Below are 21,053 nucleotides of genomic sequence, written 5' to 3' on the forward strand. Positions count from 1 at the left end.
ATTTTGTGAAGTGCAACAGACACTGGCTTAATCCCATTCTTTAACTTGTATTTTTGGTTGAGTTGGAGATGTGAATCCAACATATCATTTGTGATTTATCTTCTGCTTAGTTCCATCTGTGCCACAGGTCATTTAATTTTTTGTCTTAAAATTAATAATTGATATGTTGGATTCAAAAGATAGATGCCCGTGGTCCCTGCTCATCTGCGTGAACGTGTCTTAGACATGCTGCAAGGAGGCATGAGGACTACAGATGTGGCCAGGGCAATACATTTCAATGTCCGTACTGTGAGACGCCTAAGACTGTGCTATGTGGAGACAGGACGGACAGCTGATCGTCCTCGCAGTGGCAGACGACGTGTAACAACACCTGCACAGGATCGGTACATACGAACATCACACCTGCGGGACAGGTACAGGATGGCAACAACAACTGCCTGAGTTACACCAGGAACGCACAATCCCTCCATCTGTGCTCAGACTGTCCGCATTAGACTGAGAGTGGCTGGACTGAGGGCTCATAAGACATCACTGGCAAAAACGTTGCTTATGTGCACAAACCCACCGTCACTGGACCAGACAGGACTGGCAAAAAGTGCTCTTCACTGACGAGTCGCAGTTTTGTTTCACCAGGGGTGATGGTCGGATTCCTGTTTATCGTTGAAGGAATGAGCGTTACACCAAGGCCTGTACTATGGAGCGGGATCGATTTAGAGGTGGAGGGTCCATCATGGTCTGGGGCGGTGTGTCAAGGCATCATCGGACTGAGCTTGTTGTCATTGCAGGCCATCTCAATGTTGTGCGTTACAGGGAAGACATCCTCCTCCCTCATTTGGTACCCTTCCTGCAGGCTCATCCTGACATGACCCTCCAGCATGACAATGCCACCAGCCATACTGCTCGTTCTGTGCGAGATTTCCTGCAAGACAGGAATGTCAGTGTTCTGCCATGGCCAGTGAAGAGCCCGGATCTCAATGCCATTGAGCACGTCAGGCACCTGTTGGATCGGAGGGTGAGGGCTAGGGCCATTCCCCCCAGAAATTGAACCCCCCCTTTGTTCAGGGACACATTATTCAATTTCTGTTAGTCACAAGTCTGTGGAACTTGTTCAGTTTATGTCTCAGTTGTTGAATCTTGTTATGTTCATACAAATATTAACACATGTCAAGTTTGCTGAAAAGAAACGCAGTTGATAGTGAGAGGACGTTTCTTTTTTTGCTGAGTTATTCAATTATTCATTTGTAGACAAACTAGAATTAAAGCCAAACCAATTCAGTGGCACAGCTGGAACTATCCAAGCAAGGAAATACATCTCTTCCAAATGTTGATTTTTTTGGTTGAGTTGGCTAAACATCATTACATTTGAAATCAACCAGAGCTTGAAACCCTAGGTCTATTTTATTGTCTATTTTCAGTCAGATTCTGGGTTGAATTGAAACAATAGCTGTTGAGGACTTTGCAAATGCTATATAGGCCTAAATAGCACCATTGAGGATATGTGAGTGATGAAGTATGGTCACATTTCATTTGCTCTGTTAAATGTACCCTTTGGAATCATTTCAATAGCAACAGTGAATCTATTTCGTGTTTAAGTGGAGACCTCTCAACAATCATTCTCACGATAGCACATTGGTAATGGTCAATGACAAATACCATAGCTAAGCAGGGCTTGGTTATTAAAACCCTGGATGAGAAACCAAATGGTAGCTGTAGATACTGTTGATTAATTCTCCAGGAGGTGCTGCCTAGCCTATTATTATTTTTTCTGATAGTGCCTTCAGAAAGTATTCACACCCTTTGACTTATTCCACATTTGGTTGTTTTACAGCCTAAATTTAAAATGGATTAAATATGATTTTTTTCTCTCACCAATCTACCCACCATACCCCATAAAGTGAAATATTTTTGCAAAATGTATTGAAAATTAAATACAGAAGTATCTCATATACTTAAGTTTTCACACCACTGAGTTACTTGGCTGCTCAGGAACATTCACAGGCTCCTTGGTAAATAACTTCAGTGTGGATTTGGCCTTGTGTTTCAGGTTATTGTCCTGCTGAAAGGTGAATTCATCTCCCAGTGTCTGGTGGAAAGCAGACTGAACCAGGTTTTCCTCTAGGATTTTGCCTGTGCTTAGCTCCATTCCCAGTCCTTAGCGATTACAAGCATACACATAACATGATGCAGCCACCACCACTATGCTTGAAAATATGGAGAGTAGCACTCAGTAATGTGTTGTATTGGATTTTCCCCAAACATAATATGTTTTTAGGATAAACAAGTGAATTGCTTTTCCACATTTTTACAGTATTAATTTTGTGCCTTGTTGCAAACTGGATGTATGTTTTGGAATATTTTTATTCTGTTCAGGCTTCCTTATTTTCTCTTTGTCAATTAGGTTAGTATTGTGGTAACTACAATGTAACTAGTAACTGATCCATCCTCAGTTTTCTCCTATCACAGCCATTACTCTGTAACTGTTTTAAAGTCACCATTGACCTCATTAAATCCCTAAGTGGTTTCCTTCCTCTCCGGCAACTGAGTTAGGAAGGACGCCTATATCTTTATAGAGACTGGGTGTATTGATACACCATGCAAAGTGTAATTAATAATTTCACCATGCTCAAAGGGATATTCAATGTCTGTTTTTTTTCTTTCTTTAAACCCATCTACCATTAGGTGCCTTTCTTTGCGAGGCATTGGCATTGGTCTTTGTGGTTGAATCTGTGTTGAAATGCACTGTTAGACTGAAGGACCTTACAATTATCAATGTGTGTGGGGTAGAGACAAGGTAGTCATTACAAAATCATGTTAAACACGACGCAACTTAATGTAACTTGCAAAGCACATTTTTACTCTTGAACTTATTTAGGCACAAACACTTACTGACTCACAACATTTCAGTTTTTCCATTTATAATCAATTTATTAACATGTCTAAAAACATAATTCCACTTTGACATTATGAGGTTATTGTTTGCAGGCCAATTTTTTCCATTTTAAATTCAGGCTGCAAAAAGTCAAAGGTTGTGAATACTTTCTGAAGGCACTGTAACATTGAATGTTGAAAATAAAAGAAAGCCGCACACTCTTGGAGCTCAGATGCAAAAATTTAATACCAACGTTTCGACAGCCAAGCTGTCTTCATCAGGGTATAATCACAAACACTGCGGGATGACTTGTTTATATAGTGTCAAAGGACACAGGTGTCTGTAATCATGGCCAGGAGTGGCCTAATATCATTGGTTAATAATCAAATATTAAAATGTCATACAAAGAACAGCATACAAACAAATGGATAGCATACGATCATAGATTAATCACGATCATAGACGGTAACATTGAATATCTGATGTTGTTTTAAAGGTACAAATTCTACATATTTCAGACAAGTTTGTCTATGTTGTAATTTACCATGATGACACTGTATTTTCCACGTCACAATACGCTGACAAATTATATTGAAACAACGTTGATTCAACCAATTTGTGCCCAGTGGGAAATGACTTGTGGGAAATGACTTGCTCTCACATTACATTATGAAAGCAATAGTGTTTGTACAATATCACACGATTTGGAAGAGTAAAGTAACATATGTCTTACTCGTTGGTACAATATCATATGAATTAGATAATGTTATTTATCATACGTCTTCGAGGACATTAGGGTTAGGGTTTCGTCTTTCTCTGAGACCAGGCTGCTTGTTCCATGTTGCTGGTTAGGAGAACTGACCACAAAGGTTAGAAGAATCTATGTAAAAGGGTAGGAGAACTAACGACAAAGGTTACAGAGAATTTACTAAAATGTTAGAACTAAACGAGAAAGGTTAGGAGTGGTAGGATAAGGTTAGGAAAAGGGTTATCTAACATTCTACAATTGTCCCTGGTGCGACTTGAACCCACAAACTTTGGAATACTAAATGGTTGCGGTAAAAAATATAACAAAATTACAAAAATTTGAGCTTTACTGACAACAGAAACATTTTGACATAATTGGAACATGCACAGGACAGAGTAACACTATATTCAACTCCAACAAGAACTTCTCAGCCACACCGCTCAGTGGGGGGAAAAAATAGAACAGCTCCCATCTTGTTGACTGGGTGATGGAGAGTGGATACAGATGTCTCGTGATGCATTGGGGCTAGACGAGCTATTGATTCGGTCTGGGTCGTCCGCTCGCTGATTTATCATGTATTTTGTGTTTATAAAGGTAGATGGAGAACACAAGCGCTTTCATTTAAGTGTGCAAAATAACAGCAGCGTGGACTGGGAGTACCGGTATGGTGGTAGTCAATCTAGGACTAGGCCATGATGAATCACACCGGCCCCGCGTTTCAACTCCAGAGCGGGGCTGGAGAATCGTCTTCATCAGACAGTCACAGACAGGGCGTCCATCATTGTACAGCCCATGCCGATGAACTGACTCAATAACGGCACTGCAAATACAGCAGCCACTGGTCAAATACAGAAATGCGTTGAGACTATAATAAACAGACTGCCATAGACTAGACATTAAAACGTTTCATGACCAGAAACATGAGTTATTGGTCAATGGATGTTAGACATGCTTTCCCCTCCTATGGCCTCAGAATGGAATGATATTACCCAGATTACTCCAGAGATGGTAGTAACTGACACAGTATACCCACACACAGTATGTTAGTTGGTCTAGATAAAATGGTGGCATTGGATTAGTGCGATATGCAGCGGATTCCAGTGATTATGAGCATTTAGTGACAGATGCTCTTATAGAGCAGAAAGAAAACTATATATGGATTTTAAAAAGTGTGTCCCAGAGACTGGTTAGTGTATTCGATCTAAGGAAGAGGAGACAGAACAAGTTCATAACCAGGGGGTTTAATCTGCCAGATGCAAACTTCAAATTGTTCATTTATTTTGGTCAGATAATTGAATTAGGCCTATTTTGAGCTTTAGTATCCCCATTTGTTTTGGTGCCGTTCCTTTCCCACCCTGGGACAGAATATACCTGATACTAGGTTTCTGATGAGGTGAGACCGGAGAAGAAAGATGAGCAAGCTGTAGACAGAGACAGAAGAGGTGTATACAGAGCTACAGAAGAGTTTATTGAGCATGCTACACAGGTAAAGCAAAGTACACAAGAGAGAAGATAAAAAGTGGAGAAAAAAAACATCTCAAAACAACTAAGTCAGACCAAATATCCCAATTTGTTAGAAAATTATTTTAATTGTGCCGCTTCCAAACTATATCTGAATGTTACATTTCTAGAGCTGTAAAAATGTAACTGATAGATAATATACATGACTTGAAAAACAATCTCGTTTTCTAGTAAGTTGAGGTTGTGGGATTCTTCGAACCATTGTGGGTATTACATGTAGATCAGCTTAAAATAACCATAGAAGGAATGAAGGTTGTTGATTCTGAATCAGGTCCTGTATCTTATTTGTTCAGATATACAAAATACATCAGCGGTTCACTAAAATAATTGATGATGAGATGTAAATTAAAACTAAAAAAGGCACATACACTTTGGTCCCAACCTTCATCAGTAAACTGCAACACGTTGACATCACTACAGACACTGCATTGCAACAGCAGATTTCGTAACACTTTATTTGAACTGTACTTCATAATAAATCGCCATGACATTTGTTTCAATGACAGTTATGAAGTACAGTTCAAATTAATAAAAGTACTACCAACTTTTAATTCCAATAACTAGACCATGCTGTACATGCTTAGGAAACCACTCAACTTCTACCCATGTACACCCCCCCCCCAAAAAAAACCTAACACCTAAAGAACAGCAACATTGACTATTTTTAGTAAATGGATGACCTGTGGAAACAAAAACAGTTAAAATGATCATACAGATGGAAACTCAAGCATGGTGGTCCAAGTTAGCACAAAAAAAAGATGTAAAAAGTCTGATTCAACTTCAATCTCATATGGTTCCCCACTCCGCAACTATAGTTACTTTAACAAAATAAAAAATCTGGCACAAACAACACCTACAACAAAAAAGGAGAAGTGTTTTGGGTGGCAGCAGTTCAAACTGCACAGTCACATGGGAGAACAGAAATCATGTTTTGAACTAATCGTACACATCAAAATGAATGTGCCTCTAAATCTGACTGCAGGGATTCGTGTAAATATTTAAATGTAAAAAGAGTTGATATTGTCAGGTAAGGCACATATCTTATATAACTAATCATAAAGAGACAAAGTCCATTCATCCACCCTTCATAAGAAGATGGAAAAAGAAAATGGTTTGCCTATCATACAAATGGAATATGGGACTTACACAGGGGTCAGGTGAAGGGGGTAAAACACCCTCAAACATACAAGTACAACAACTTTTTTTTAATACACATTTTAGTTTCTGGTTTTCTGAAGGAATGACTGATAACACATAGAAAGACAAAAATAGAAAGAACTACAATGAGGTCAAAATGTGGTCCCCCCCGTCTGGAAAGAGTGAACCGGATAAACGAACGGCAGCCAAAGGCCATTTGGAAACAGAAAGCAATGGATATTGTGGAGGATCATTATGCTGGTTTAGATGGAGGATTTGGAGAAGGACACTCTCAGGTGGTGGTTGTCACCCATGTTGTAGTTGTGGAGGTCGATCAGACCCTGGATGGCCTCTTCCACCGTCGACATCTGGAGCAGCGCCATTTTGTGATCCCTGGGAAGAAGACAAGATGGTTTATTTGTCCCACTGTTACATCAGAATGTATATTATTCTCTGATCTCAAAAAGCCCACACAAACATGCACATATTTGAGTTACACAGGGTCAGTCAGTGTAGCACCCTGGAGCTAGCCACAGAGCTAAAGAAATTAATTCACAACCAAATCAAGAACTGTAGCGCAGATACATAATTATAGCAGGAAAGAAAGAAAAAAAATACTTACTGGAAAAACTTGAATGCGTTCACAGTGCCCCCAGCATTGGAGAACAGTAGTCTCAGGTCTTCTTCAGTTACGTCCGTTCTGTCGAAACAAGTGAACTTAGCATTCCAACAAAAGACAGCCAACCCAGACCATAGGGTCCCTTTACTTTCTTTCCAGGTATAGACGTTGCCCTTAGTTAGCACAGACCTGGGATCAGATTACCCTCCCCAAATACCGTTGAGCGAGAAACCGCAAAACTGACCTTGGATCAGGGGCTACACTGACAGACACAGGATCTGCTGAGTGTCTAGTCTAGGGGCCATGACATAGACTTACGGGATGTTGGAGAGGTGAAGGGTGGTGGAGGGAGGGAAGATGTTCTGGAAGTTCTTGGAGCCGGGCTTCTTGAAGCGGTGCAGGGGGGAGTTGGTGAAGTCCTTGGTAAGGCCCTGGTCATCCAGTCCATCCCTGGGCAGCTGCACTGAGGTGTGCTTGGACAGAGCCACCCTGATGACCTTCCCATACATCTTCTGACCGTTCAGGTGACTCATCGCTGGAAGCAGATTGGATTTGTATTAAGTGTGTATGGTTTGTTTTATCCAGCTGTAATGTTCCCGAAAACAAATGCCCATGTGAGGATGTTTATCCTATCCAATTTTAGTTCATTTAACATTTATTTATCCAGGTTACATCAAGAAAATAAAACAAATATTCTTATTTGCCACTTGAGAACATGGGAAATGGAATAATATTTAAAATCCTTTTAAGTCAGCCGGTTAACATGGGAGTTGACAGTTGGGGAAATGGAGGAAAATCTTACCTAGCTGGGCCTGACTGGCATCGGCCATCTGTATCAGAGCACTGTCCTTCTTATTGTAAAGAATCTTCACCCTCTGGGTGTCCCCATAGACCCCTGTGTTAAAGCCATGAGCAGACGAGAGGAGGGCGAGGAGGAAGAGGAGACAGTGAGGAAAACAGTTAGCGCTGGAGATAGACGGAAGGTTAAGGCAAGACAGAGAGAGAAAGAGGCTAGATAGAGACAGTAGGCTTGAGATCATTCATCAGAATTAAATGGAGGCGTGTGTCTGTAAAGGTCAGACAGAGGAAACCCTCAAATAGAGAAGTTAACAAGCTCTGAGAGATGTTTAGCCAATCAAACTACAGTACATGCCAAATCAATTTACCATGCATTTGAACAAATCTATGGATGGATCAATTTCAATAGCCGAAACGAGAGATTGAGATAACCAAACCAATGTAACAGAATAACCTATTCCTAAAAACTACAATCCAAACCAGTTACAGTGTAAGGAAATAAAATAAAATGTCTCTTAACAGAAATAAGCAAAAACAAAAGAAGAGAGCGGTAGAGAGCTAACAATAACATACCGAAGAGAGTAAACAGACTTTGGGGCGTAACCATCTTTAGAAGGAGAGAAGAGCAAGCAGCGGAAGACAGGTAGAGAGGTAGAAGAGTCGGAGCGGAGGTAGAGAGCGTAGCGGAGATGGACAGATCATCCATAACGGAGGAGGGTGGTTTCCCGTAGAATGGTGAAGGTGGTCATGGAGTATGGTTCAGTTAATTTGGGAATACGGTTGGTCCAAGGGAACGGGTTGGTTTTGTTCAAGCACCAAATCATGAACAGTGGGGTTACAGGGATGGATGAAGCAAGGGGAATAGATGGGGTGGGGGGGTGGGGGGAGAGAGAGAAGTGGGAGGGAGGAGGAGCAAATGCAAATATTAAAACAAAGTGAGGGAGGGGGACAAAAATAAATACAGGTCAGTACACTGGAAATGCAGGAGTTTGGTCAGAAAATGGCCGGTTCATGTACTTAGTCAGAACTAAACAAGCAAATAAATTGTGCCAAATGTAATCACCCCCTGGACAAACATGGGCATGGTACATTCAATGTCAAAACATAATTATAGGAGTAATAGCCTCGCAATGAAGAAACAAAGGACATGCAGTAGGCTAAAGCTTGAAGTTCAGGGCCCAGTTTTTCAAAAAGGTATCTATCCGGATAGAATTAAATAGAATGGGAGTTCCCATTCAAGTCAATAATTGGTCTGTTCTATTTCTATGCATTTAATCCTATCTGACAGGCAAAAACCAGATGGATATCTTTTTAAAAACGGGGCCAAGGAGATTAACTGAAATGTGTTAAAGAGTATGAAGTGAATAAAAATGTGTCCAAAGACCATGCACTCAAATGTTGAGACAAGACATAAAACCACCTGAGTTATGGCATTCAACGATCAAGTTTGGCCCCACAGACCAGTACCAGTCAAAAGTCTGGACATAGCAACTCAAAGGGTTTTCCTATGTTCTCCATTGTGGAATAATAGCAAACCAAAAAGTGTTAAAACAAAATCAAAATATATTTAATATTTTTCAAAGTAGCCACCCTTGGCATTCTCTCAACCAGTGTCATGAGGTAGTCAACTGGAAAGCATTTCAATTAACAGGCGTGCCAGTTAATTTGTGGAATTTCTTCCTTTTTAATGCGTTTGAGCCAATCACTTGTGTTTTAACAAGGTAGGGGTGGTATTAGAGAAGATAGCCATGTTTGGTAAAAGACCATGTCCATATTATGGCAAGAACAGCTCAAATAAGCAAAGAAAAACAGTCCATCATGACTTTAAGACATGGTCAGCCAAATCGAAAAAATTCAAGACTTTTGAAAGTGCAGTCGCAAAAACCATCAAGCACTATGATGAAACTGGCTCTCATGAGGACTTAATTCAGAGTTCAAGTAACAGACAAATCTCAACATCAACTGTTCGGAGGAGCGAGTGAATCAAGCCTTTATGGTCGAATTGCTGCAAAGAAATCACTACCAAAGGACACCAATAAAAAGAGATTTGCTTGGGCCAAGAAACACATGCAATGGACATTAGACGGGTGGAAATCAGTCCAAATTTGAGATATTTTGTTCTAACCACCGTGTTTTTGGGAGGCGCAGAGTATGTGAACGGATGCTCTCCGCATGTGGTTCCCATCGTGAAGCATGGAGGAGGTGGTGTGATGGTGTGGGGATGCTTTATTTAGAATTCAAGGCACACTTAACCAGCATGGTGACCACAGCATTCTGCAGCAATTCACATTCCATCTGGTTTGCGCTTAGTGGGACAATCATTTGTTTTTCAACAGGACAATGACCCAACATACACCTCGAGGCTGTGTAAGAGCTATTTGACAGGGGAGAGTGATGGGGTGCTGCATCAGATGACCTGGCCTCCACAATCACCCGACCTCATCCCAATTGGATTGTTTGAGATGAGTTGGACCACAGAGTGAAGGAAAAGCAGCCAACAAGTGCTCAGCGTATGCTTGAACGCCAATACTGCTGGAAAAGCATTCCTCATTAAGCTGGTTGAGAGAATGCCACGAATGTGCAGAGCTGTCATCAAGGCAAAGGGTGGTTTGTTTAACACTCTAGTTACTACATGATTCCATACGTGTCATTTAATAGTTTATGTATTCACTATTATTCTACAATGTAGAAAATAGTAAAAAAAAGAAAAACCCAAACTTTTGACTGGTACTGTACATGTTGAGAGAGTGGGAAGTAATAACAGAGTCATAGTATCTGAAATATAAGGTCCGCTCCATAGAGATTTCATACAAGACAGGCAGACAGAGAGATCAAGTTAGGAAAGGAGAGCAGAGAGGAAAGAGATGGTTACATTTGTTCAGTATGGCAAAATGAGAAAGGAGAGAAGAGCAGTGAGAGTGATTCAGACAATACAAAGTCATCATATGATCTTTCATATGAGCCAGAGAGGAAAGCTTAGAGAAAACTAGCCCCCCCCCCTATCTTTGAAGAGAGCGAGAGGGGCTCAGTCTGCACTGGCAGACTTGGACATCATAGAGAGGCAGAGAGAGAAAGAGGGAAAGAGAAAGAGGACAATAGAAACCAGAGCATGTGTGTTAGGCATGTGAAAGGGGTTAGGTCCATGTCTGGATGGGAAGGTAGGTAGAACAGTACTGACCTCTTCATTGAGGTTGGAGGCCAGGAGCACGCCGCTGGAGCCAGAGTGACCAGACAGAGCCACCCTCCCTGCAGCAGCAGCCGCCGCCGCCGCAGCATTCAGCGGGCTCAGCGCACCTGGAGAGAGGTCAGAGGTTAGAGCATGGGTCCCCGCTGTCCTTAGAGTACCAGAGAAAGTAGCGCACCGTGTTGTCAATATAGCTGGTAAAAAAAAAAAAGGTTCATAAACAACTCAAAAGGGGGCCCTGTGAAATCAGATTTTTTCAAGAAATATTTCATATCCTCCCAAATTATGTTCTCAGTTGTGTCTTGGTCTTAGGTTTGTTTTTCACTCTCAAAATTAAAATTGTTCCTAGAGAAACAACGAAATTGAATGTTCTGCGTCCATGTCAACTGTTAAATCACACTAGGACACGTTTTCTTTGGGTCTGGAAAAAAAACAACAGTGCCAGTCAAAAGATTGGACAAACACTCATTCAAGGGTTTCTTTATTTTTACAATTTTCTACATTGTATAATAATAGTGAAGACATCAGAACTATGAAATAACACATATGGAATCATGTAGTAACCAAAAAAAGTGTTTATATTTTATATTTGAGATTCTTCAAAGTAGCCACCATTTGCACGCTCGTGGCATTCTATCAACCAGCTTTCCAACGCCTCGAAGGAGTTCCCACATATGCTGAGTAGGTGTCCAAACTTGACTGTGCAATTTCCCTTTAATAGCGCACCTGGTCCTTTAATTACGTATCTAGCGAGTGAGGAATGTGCCGACGTGCATGCATAGCGATGGTTCCGCATTGCCGCTGCCCATTTCATGGCAAAGTTTGCAAATAACAAAATTATGGACACAAATGATATACTTACTCATGATATACTGCTGCCAGGTAAGCCTGCTTTGCAGTTAACGGTTAATTGAGGAAAACATTTCCGTCAACCCACAAGACAGTTATCACATCAACTGGCTTCACGCACGCACCACACAGACGGGCAACACAGACGGGCAATATTACAGATAGCTTAAGCTTTTTAAGCCAATTGTGGCTAACACTAAGTATGGTGGGATAATGTCAATGTTGCGTTGATTAGATAGTAGCTGGGAGCTTGAGGTGTCTGATTAGTTTGACAGTTTGCGGTGGGAACATGTGAATTGCATGGCAAGCTACTCATAGGTAGGCTGCGAGCTACTGTTAGTTCACGGCCGACCTTTGGAGATAACTGGGTTAGAGGGATCAGGACTTAGACCCAACAAAACCCCGAGGGCGCATTTGGTTCACCCAGGGCCCAGTGTGGGTGGAGATTTCACTTTAGGACCAATGGAATGGTCTACGATGTGCAAACCCCACCCACCCAGAGCCCCGGTTGTGGTAAAACAAATGTACTTTCCCAGGCAGACGGGCACAGCCAGTCCAGCAAGAGTGATTCCACCTGACACTGGACATTAGGCGTGGGCAATATTCCATACATTTTCGAAATACAGCTGTCCCAGATGTGTAACTCAGTTGGTAGAGCATGTCACTTGCAATAGCAGGGTTGCAGGTTCATTTCGAAAATGTAAATGTTTGATTTACAATGCTAGCTATACCACTGCTTATAATGCCACTGTGGGCTCCCGAGTGGCACAGCGGTCTAAAGGCACTGCATCTCAGTGCAAGAGGCAACCAGTCCCCGGTTTGAATCCAGGCTGAATCACATCCGGACATGATTGGGAGTCCCATAGGCCGTCATAGTAAATAAGAAATTGTTCTTGACTGACTTGCCTAGTTAAATATACTTATTTTTATTCTAACTTTAAGAAATAGAAAATGTGTCAAATAAATGACATCCAGCTCAGGTCTCAAGCTATGCATTTGGTTTGCTAACTTGCTAGCTAAGTGGATAAATATCAAGATCAGGCTTCTTCGTTACAGCATAGACATTCAATCCCCTCCCAGATCAAGATCCCCGTTGCCTAAATTGTTCTGTGTAAAAAATTAAATACATCTAAATAGCACCCCTTGTGTGCAATTCCGGTAATAGCACATACAGAAAATCTGGATACCGCCCCACCCTACTAGACATAGAAGATGGATGAAATTGCCAGACATGAGCAAAGATAGACAAATAGACCCTACAGCACCAGATACAGAAAGCAAAGCTAGTCCCTAAACAAGTGTTGAGCATCCAACACCTCCCAACCCCAAGAGCCCCAAAGAAGACATGAAGAGGAAAGAGAAAGGAAAAGAGAGGGATCTACCTGGGATCTTACCAAGCAGAGAGTTGGAGTCCTTGCCTTGAAAGGCAGCAGCCATGTTGGGGTCCATGGCAGGCTGTCCATCCCCGGCGGGGAGCTCTGGCCGGGTGTAGTCACGGCTCTTGTCGTTGTTGTACTTGACATTCAGGTTGACCAGCTTGGAGTAATCGATGCGGAGCGTACAGCACGAGTTGTAGATGTTCTGACCATCCAGGGCCTGAGTAAGAATGGAAACAAGTTTCAGGTTTATTTGCACGTGGAAACCTTACTCAGCAGTGCTCTCACAATAGAAACAGCGAGAGAAGTGTACAAATACACCAACGAGTAATGAAATTGTACAACTCGGTTAATTTCACGGTCCCTTGTGGCCAGTTGGTAGAGCATGGCGCTTGCAACACCAGGGTTGGGGGTTTGATTCCCACAGGGGACCAGTATGAAAATGTATACACTCACTAAAGTAAGTCGTTCTGGATAAGAGCGCATGCCGAATTACTAAAACGTAATTATGAACTCTTGAGGTGCTATGAGAGGTCTGCACGAGGTATCACAGTCGCTCTTACTCTTGTGGTTCTTAGAAAAACGCTATCATACCCATGTATTTATTATCATCTCCAGGACTACTCACAATTTTGGCTTGTTGTGCAGTAGATGGGTCGTTGAACTGCAGCAGGGCCTGGAACTGATTGTTCTTAGTGAATGTGATTATCTTCATGACCGTGCCGAACTTTGAGAAGATCTAACAGATGAAAAAAAAACAGGAAATGTGTTTAAAATACATCAACAACATGGCTGATGTTTGATTAACAGACATATTAAACCACCATTAAAAAATATATATATATAAAAAAAAAAAATACTTAAAAAAAAACCCAACTAATTTCCGCAACGAGATAAGGGCAGACGAGGTAGTGGTCAACTATGTACAAAAAAAAAATGGAGCATACCCACAAGAAAATGTATATTGCATTCATAAATCTGCTCTCCGACACAAAAATGTGAAGTTGTGAGGGTACCTGCTGCAGCACATCCAGAGTGACAGGGTAGAACATGTTGTCAATGATTATTCTGAGCACAGGGCTGGATGCAGCTGTTAGAGCCAGATCTGAACCCGACGTAGGGGTACCGCCTCCTTGGACCGCTGACACCGCCTGCAGGACCGCTTGGGCCCGCTGGTTTCCGGCGTCTGTTTTGAGTTCTTTGTGGTTGGAGTACTGGATGAATACGGGGACATTACGAACATGCGGTGTCACAGTAGAGTAGTAGTTGACCATAGTAATTGCCGCTTCCTCTGTCCCCAGCTCCAAGAAAGCCTGAAGACCAATGGACAAAAAGAGAAATTAGAGTTCTGTTGGGATAGATACCCAATGTCATTCTATGGAGTCTTATGATACAGAAATTATAGTTATATTCAATTAAAATCGGAACTTTATCATTTCTGTATTGTAAGACACTATACAGGGACACAAAGCAAGGAAACTTAACAATTCACTATGAAAACATCAACAATGTGACCATGACATTCATTTCAGAAAAACACAGCCAATGTTTTCAAATCCTAAATGGCAAGTTTGAGATGGAATACCAATGGATTAAAACAGGCAATTAGGAATCACTCAGACAAAGAGGTCGCACAAGAAGGGAATCTAAGGGGCAAGAGCCAAACATCTCCCACTGACCACTCACTGAAAAATAGACATTTGGCAGGACACGGCAGGGAACAAAATCTAAAATGGCTGCAAAATTGTTCTGGGCCCACTCACCTGGTTTTTTCCCTTCAGAGTCAGGATATTGGTGACCTTGCCAAAAGGTAACCCCAGGGCAATGACCTCCGTTTCTGAAGTTTCGTTGGGCAGTTTTCTGATGTGCAACACACGAGAAGGAGGAGCCTCCATCCTGTCTTCCACTCTCAGTTTTTTACTGTCACTCCCGTTGGACGTGCCATCTAAATAGACAATAAAAGTCATATTTTATTCTATTCGTCACAATGTAAATTGGCCCCCTGCTCTGCTCTCAATCAGCCTGCCAGAACGCACACAAACAACTTAAGGCGCACAGAATGATTGTGGTTGTGATATAGCCTAGAATCGAACCAGGGTCTGTATTGATTATTGCAACTATAGAAGAAAAGACAGAGGTTGGGGGGGGGGGGCTTGTAAGAATTTGCAGACAAGTAAACCACTACTACAAGTCCAAATTATTGGCCAACGTGCAATCATTGGAAAACAAACTACGAATGAGACTATACTGCCAATTAGACATTAACAACGGTAATATCTTATGTTTCAAAGAGATGTGGCTGAACGACGACACGGATAACACAGACCTGGCTAGCTCCTCTGTGCATCGGCAGGACAGAGCAGCTACGTCTAATAAGACGAGGGGCAGGGGTCTGTGTCTATTTGACAATAACTGCGGGTTTGTGTCTAATATTAAAGAAATCTTGAGGTATTGATCGACTAAGGTAGAATACCACCACCACTTTACCCCATTTCTACCAGCATGTCACACGTGCAACCAAAGGAAAGGGGAAAAAAAATATATACAACTCTGGAAGACCTTTACTCCACACACACAGACACGTAAAGGCTCTACTTTTGGCAAATCTGACCATAATTATATCCCCCCGATTCTGTCTTACAAGAAAAAACTAAAGCAGGAAGTACCAATGACTCGCTCAACATGGAAGTGATGAGATGACGCGGACACTACAGGAATGGTTTGCTAGCACAGACTGATATGACATATGTTCCGGGATTCGTCCAATGGCATTGAGGAGTATACCACCTCAGGCATCGGCTTCATCAAAAAGTGTTTGACGACATCGCCCCCCCACAGTGACGTACGTACATTTCCCAACCAGAAGCCATGGATACAGGCAACATCCACACCGAGCCAAAGGCTAGAGCTACTGTTTTCAAGGAGCAGGACACTAATCCGGTCCCTTATATGGAATTCCGCCATGCTCTCAGACAAACCATTAAACAGGCATAGCGTCAATACAGGACTAAGATTGAATCCTACTACACCGGCTCTGACACTCGTCGGATGTGGCAGGGCTTGAAAAATATTATGGGCTAGAAAGGGAAACCCAGCCGCGAGCTGCCAAGTGACATGAGCCTACCGGACGAGCTAAATGCCCTTTATGTTCGCTTGGAGGCAAGGAAGACTGAAGCATGCACGAGAGCACCAGCTGTTCCCGGCGGCTGTGTGATCACACTCCCCATATTCGATGTGAGCAAGCCCTTTAAAAACTGGCCAACGTTCACAAAGCCGCAGGACCAGACCAATTACCAGGACGTATACTCAAAGCATGCGCGGCCCAACTGTCAAGTGTCTTCACTGACATTTTCAGGTATTACAGACAGACCACCATAAACCCTGGGCATAAGAAAGCGAAGGTAACCTGCCTAAATGATTACTGCCCGTAGCACTCACGTCGGTAGTCATGGCTCACATCAACACCAGCATAATGGAAACCCTCGACGCACTCCAATTCAAATACCGCCCCAACAGATCTACAGAAGACTCAATTTCAATCGCACTCGACACTGCCTTTCCCACCTGGACAAAAGGAACACCCATGTGAGGATGCTGTTCATTGACTCAGTGTTTCAGCATCAACACCACAAAGCCCATAAAGCTCATCACTAAGCTAAGAACCCTGGGACTAAACACCTCCCTCTGCAACTGAATCCTGGACTTCCTGGCAGGCCGTCCCCAGGTGGTAAGGGTAGGCAACAACACACCGGCCACGCTGATCCTCAACACTGGGACCCCTCAGGGATGCGTGCCTAGTCCTCTCATGTACTCCCTGGTTACCCACAACTGCTTTGCCAAGACTCAAACACCATCATTAAGTATGCTGACAACACAACAGTTATAGGCCTGATGACCGACAACTATGAGACAGCCTATAGGGAGGAGGTCGGAGACCTGGTAGTGTAGTGCCAGGACAACAACCTCCCCCTCAATGTGAGCAAGACAAAGGAGCTGACCGTGGACTATAGGAAAAGGTGGGCCGAACAGGCCCCCATTAACACAGACGGGGCTGAAGAGGAACAGATTGAGAGTTTCAAGTTCCTTGGTGTCCACACCAACAACGAACTATCATGGTCCAAACACACCAAGACAGCCGAAGGGGGCACGACAACACCTTTTCCCCCTCAGCAGACTTAAATGATTGGGCATGGGTCCCCAGATACTCGAAAAGTTCTGACCGGTTGCATCACCGCCTGGTATGGCAACTGATCGACATCTGAACGCAAGACGCTAGAGGGCTGTGCGTACAGCACAGTACTTCACTGGGGCCACGCTTCCTGACATCCAGGACCTATATACACTAGGCGGTGTCAGAGGAAGGCCCAAAAAATTGTCAAACACTACAGTCACCCAAGTCATACACGGTTCCCTATGCTACCGCACGGCAAGCGGTACCGGAACGCCAAGTCTAGGACCAAAAGGCCCAATAACAGCTTCTACCCCCAAGCCATACGACTGCTGAACAATAAATAACATGGCCAAACAAAGTATTTACATTGACGACCCCCCCACCCTTCACACTGCTGCTACTCGCTGTTTATTATCTATGCCTAGTCACTTTACAAATTACCTCGACTAACCTGTACCCCCGCACATTGACTCTGTACCATTATCCCCTGATACCAGTACCGCCTGTTATTATGTAATTTTCGTGATAGTTTTTGATGTGATTTTTAAAAAACGTTTTAATTAACTCCATTTCTTGAACTGCATTGCTGGTTAATGGCTTGTAAAGTAAGCATTTCACGTTAAGGTCTAGTTGTTGTATCGCATGTGACAATTTGACTTGATGTTGAGGATGTCAAGATATGGATTTGGACCTGTGGAAAAGAAAATTAAAAACAAAGGGAGCAATACAGTAGCTTTCTCAGGCAACTATATTTTCTATTTAAGGCATTTACAGCAATGCTCTGAAGAGATATAGCCTATTGAAATGCACAGCAGGCAGCATCTCTATTCCAATCACATGCAAGCATGTGTGTGCCCACCTACTGAGGCACACTAGGTTTATCAGATACTGAAACACCTCCCGCGAGGAAGACATCCACTAATACAGCCGTTCAACTTTCAAACATTCATTAATCCTTTCATTTCCTTAATTGCCGGTGGACGCCGATCAAATGACGTATGCAAATTCCACTAAGAGAGGGCTGGCAAAGAGGAAAAAGAAAAATTAGGACCACACTAACTTACCACTGATACTGCTCATGTCAGAGCCACTGTTGTAGAGACTGCTTGACAGCAGCTCATCTGATCCTCTCTGGAGAAAGAAAGAAAGGAAACAAAGAGTGAGAAAGAGTGAAAGTGAAATAAAGGCATGACTCTCCAAGAAGAGACACCTTCCATTTGCAGTGAGCAGAGCCCCTGAAAGACCACAATGAAATAGGTCTCTCCCTGGACAGTTTGAGGAAATGGAGGGAGGACATAACACCAAGAGTCGCCCCTCATTTAGTTTTTTTTTTCCTAGTGTCGGTCGGTTTAATCTCATGGAGTCTCAAGATATCAGACATGTCATTTCATCTGGAGCTCCCCAGCGCTCCCTGAAGGCTCGGAGCTGTCCTCTGTCCGCTGGGCTGCAGTTGCTGGCTGACGTACTCTGAGCACCGCTAAAACTGACAGATGGGACAGTGAGGCCTGGAGCCATTACAGACCCAACTATAGAATAGGCCCGGGTCTTAGTCTTTTTCTCTTTTGTCTGCGAGTGAGTTTGAACGAAATGTTCTTTATCGCCAACATGTTTTATAGATGTGATAAATTAGATATGGAGTGCTCCCGTAGGGCTAGAGTCCACAAATACATTCCAGATAATAAAGTTGTCTTTGACTTAAAATGTGACAACTAGACCTAACTCACACCAGGGCTGGGAATGTTTCTCAAAGCAAAGTTTCTTTTGGACATTAAATATTGATGAAAAACACAGAGGCAAAGCCCAATAATACTATCAAAGGACTGTTTGTTTTTAAGAGTCATTCCTTTAGCAGAAGAGTTAACTTAGTTTTGCACCAAACGGAACTGCGGTTGTTGGACAAACTGGGTTAGGAGGGTACAGGATCAGGATGCATTTATAAAAGAACACATTTCTCGCTAAACAGAATGGACATAAGTTGGTCCTATCGAATTACGGTTGTTCTAATATCATAAAAGCTAGAAATTACAATTTGAAATGTAGCCACATCCAATACCACATGCTCTCTCAACAGTAGGAGGCTACATTTAAGATTATGTGTGCAGATTGACTTGAAAAGCTGTGCCATGCACACAAAGCACTTTAGTTTGTATTAATTGTAGTAAATGGTCGGGTTGCAAATTTGAGTTGTGTCCACCGTGTAAGGCATCTGCCCACAAAGTGTAACATAGGGGTCTAAAACTGGATGGAGGCAAACCTTGACCAAGGTGTTAATCGGGATGTAGTTAGCATAATGTAACTAACAACTAAGCTGGTCAAGAAAAAGGAGTTTTACATTGCTATAGTAAATGAGAGAGAATTCTAGATGTTTCCAAGCATCTATAACCTTTGCCATAGAGAGGGCACTAGACTGAGGCTTACCTTTACGCCAACTGCAACATCTCCAATACTGAAAAAGAGAGGGAACATACTGATTAGCTAAGCATATAATCTTTCCACAATAGAGCATGCTGCTTATTTAGCCAGCTACAGTTCAACTGGCTAGTTAGTTAACTCGCGGGATGGAGACGGTAGCTAGCCAGCTAATGTCACATAGTAACAGTAACGTTATTAGCAGATACTTTATGTGCAGCACAGTCACCCAACAAGCGAACGTTAGTAAGCTAACGTTCAAGTAGATTCGAGCTTGCATAGGAAGTTAGCTAACGCTAGCCAGATAGCTAACGTTACCCATGGTAAGATGCGCAACTTAGCTGGCTAGTGCCATGGCTACCTACAAAAATAACACCAAACGTTTCTTTCCACAAGCACATAGTTATAACATATATACACGTTGATTATCTGACCACATATAAAAGGGGAAACATGCATGGCAATTCAAGTTAACCAGGATTTATTTGTAGGTAACGTTAAACGGTGTTGACGACTTCTACTTTGAGTTGATAGCTAGCTAACGTTAGCTAGATTTCCGATCAACAAAGGATTCAATGAATGATCAACGCACAAGCGAGGACGACACACCCTCGCATGGAATACTATCCACAGCGAGGTAGCTAACGTTGGACTGTGCAATGTATTATTCAGCTATGTACTACCTAACGTAAGTTAGCTAACATTAGCAGGCTACTAAACAGTTTCGGAAACAAATATACTTTGTTTACGTAGCTACCGTTAGCTAAATAGGTAACGCCAACTTGCCATCGGTCTCTCCCAGTTCACGGACATGGGTCAGCCAGGAGTAAGTTAGCAGCTACTAGTAGCTAACCAAGCTAAGGTGACGCTAGCTAGCTAAAAAAAAAAAAAAAAACCTAGCTAGAATCTGACGTTAGCTACCTTACTTTTAATCAACAATATCTTGCCGCGCATGAAGCATTCATTCAAGAAAAACATAAGCTTCGAAGAAGGCCGATTATACATACCCGTCCATTGCCAGAAAATCCTTCTAAACAACTCAGTTTTCTGAAATGTTCTCTTGCCAACAACAGAAAACAAAATGGAGGGACTGGAGACCGTGGCGGAAATAGTCGAATAAGGCGGAAATAGTCGAACAAAAAACATGTTTCGTTTCATGCAGCGTCATGCTTTTTTGTGTTTATTAAAGACGAGAGCATTTTAAGAGATAGTGGTACAACCGTTTTGTATTTCATAGTGGCTTTAAATTGATGCATTACCATTAAGAAGCCTTCATTATTTGGCAAACGGAGTGTTCAATACAACAGACATAAGCTTGCCTTGGCCTTGTTGGCTATTATTTGAGGATGTTTTCCTATAGGCTATCTGTTGT

The 21,053-nt window shown here is 42.4% G+C and overlaps 1 protein-coding gene across 2 annotated transcripts; it reads right to left on the reverse strand.

The window, feature by feature from the left end:
- Positions 1–5,064: 5,064 nt before the first annotated feature.
- On the reverse strand, positions 5,065–20,785 carry LOC135522683 (polypyrimidine tract-binding protein 2-like). Of its 2 annotated transcripts, none has more exons than XM_064949183.1 (13): positions 20,689–20,785; positions 19,691–19,718; positions 18,337–18,403; positions 14,865–15,046; positions 14,118–14,414; positions 13,730–13,840; positions 13,120–13,321; positions 10,871–10,986; positions 8,266–8,299; positions 7,697–7,789; positions 7,213–7,429; positions 6,898–6,975; positions 5,065–6,668 (listed from the first exon to the last, which is right to left on the reverse strand). In XM_064949183.1, the coding sequence occupies exons 1-13, from the start codon at positions 20,694–20,696 to the stop codon at positions 6,539–6,541; spliced, it is 1,563 nt and encodes a 520-aa protein (XP_064805255.1). In that variant the 5' UTR covers positions 20,697–20,785; the 3' UTR covers positions 5,065–6,538. The 2 variants fall into 2 exon arrangements, with proteins under 2 accessions (XP_064805255.1, XP_064805254.1); XM_064949182.1 differs by having other exon boundaries at positions 13,108–13,321.
- Positions 20,786–21,053: the final 268 nt, after the last annotated feature.

The sequence above is a fragment of the Oncorhynchus masou genome, chromosome 30 (assembly GCF_036934945.1).
Source record: "Oncorhynchus masou masou isolate Uvic2021 chromosome 30, UVic_Omas_1.1, whole genome shotgun sequence".
In the NCBI taxonomy this organism is placed as follows: Eukaryota; Metazoa; Chordata; class Actinopteri; order Salmoniformes; family Salmonidae; genus Oncorhynchus; species Oncorhynchus masou.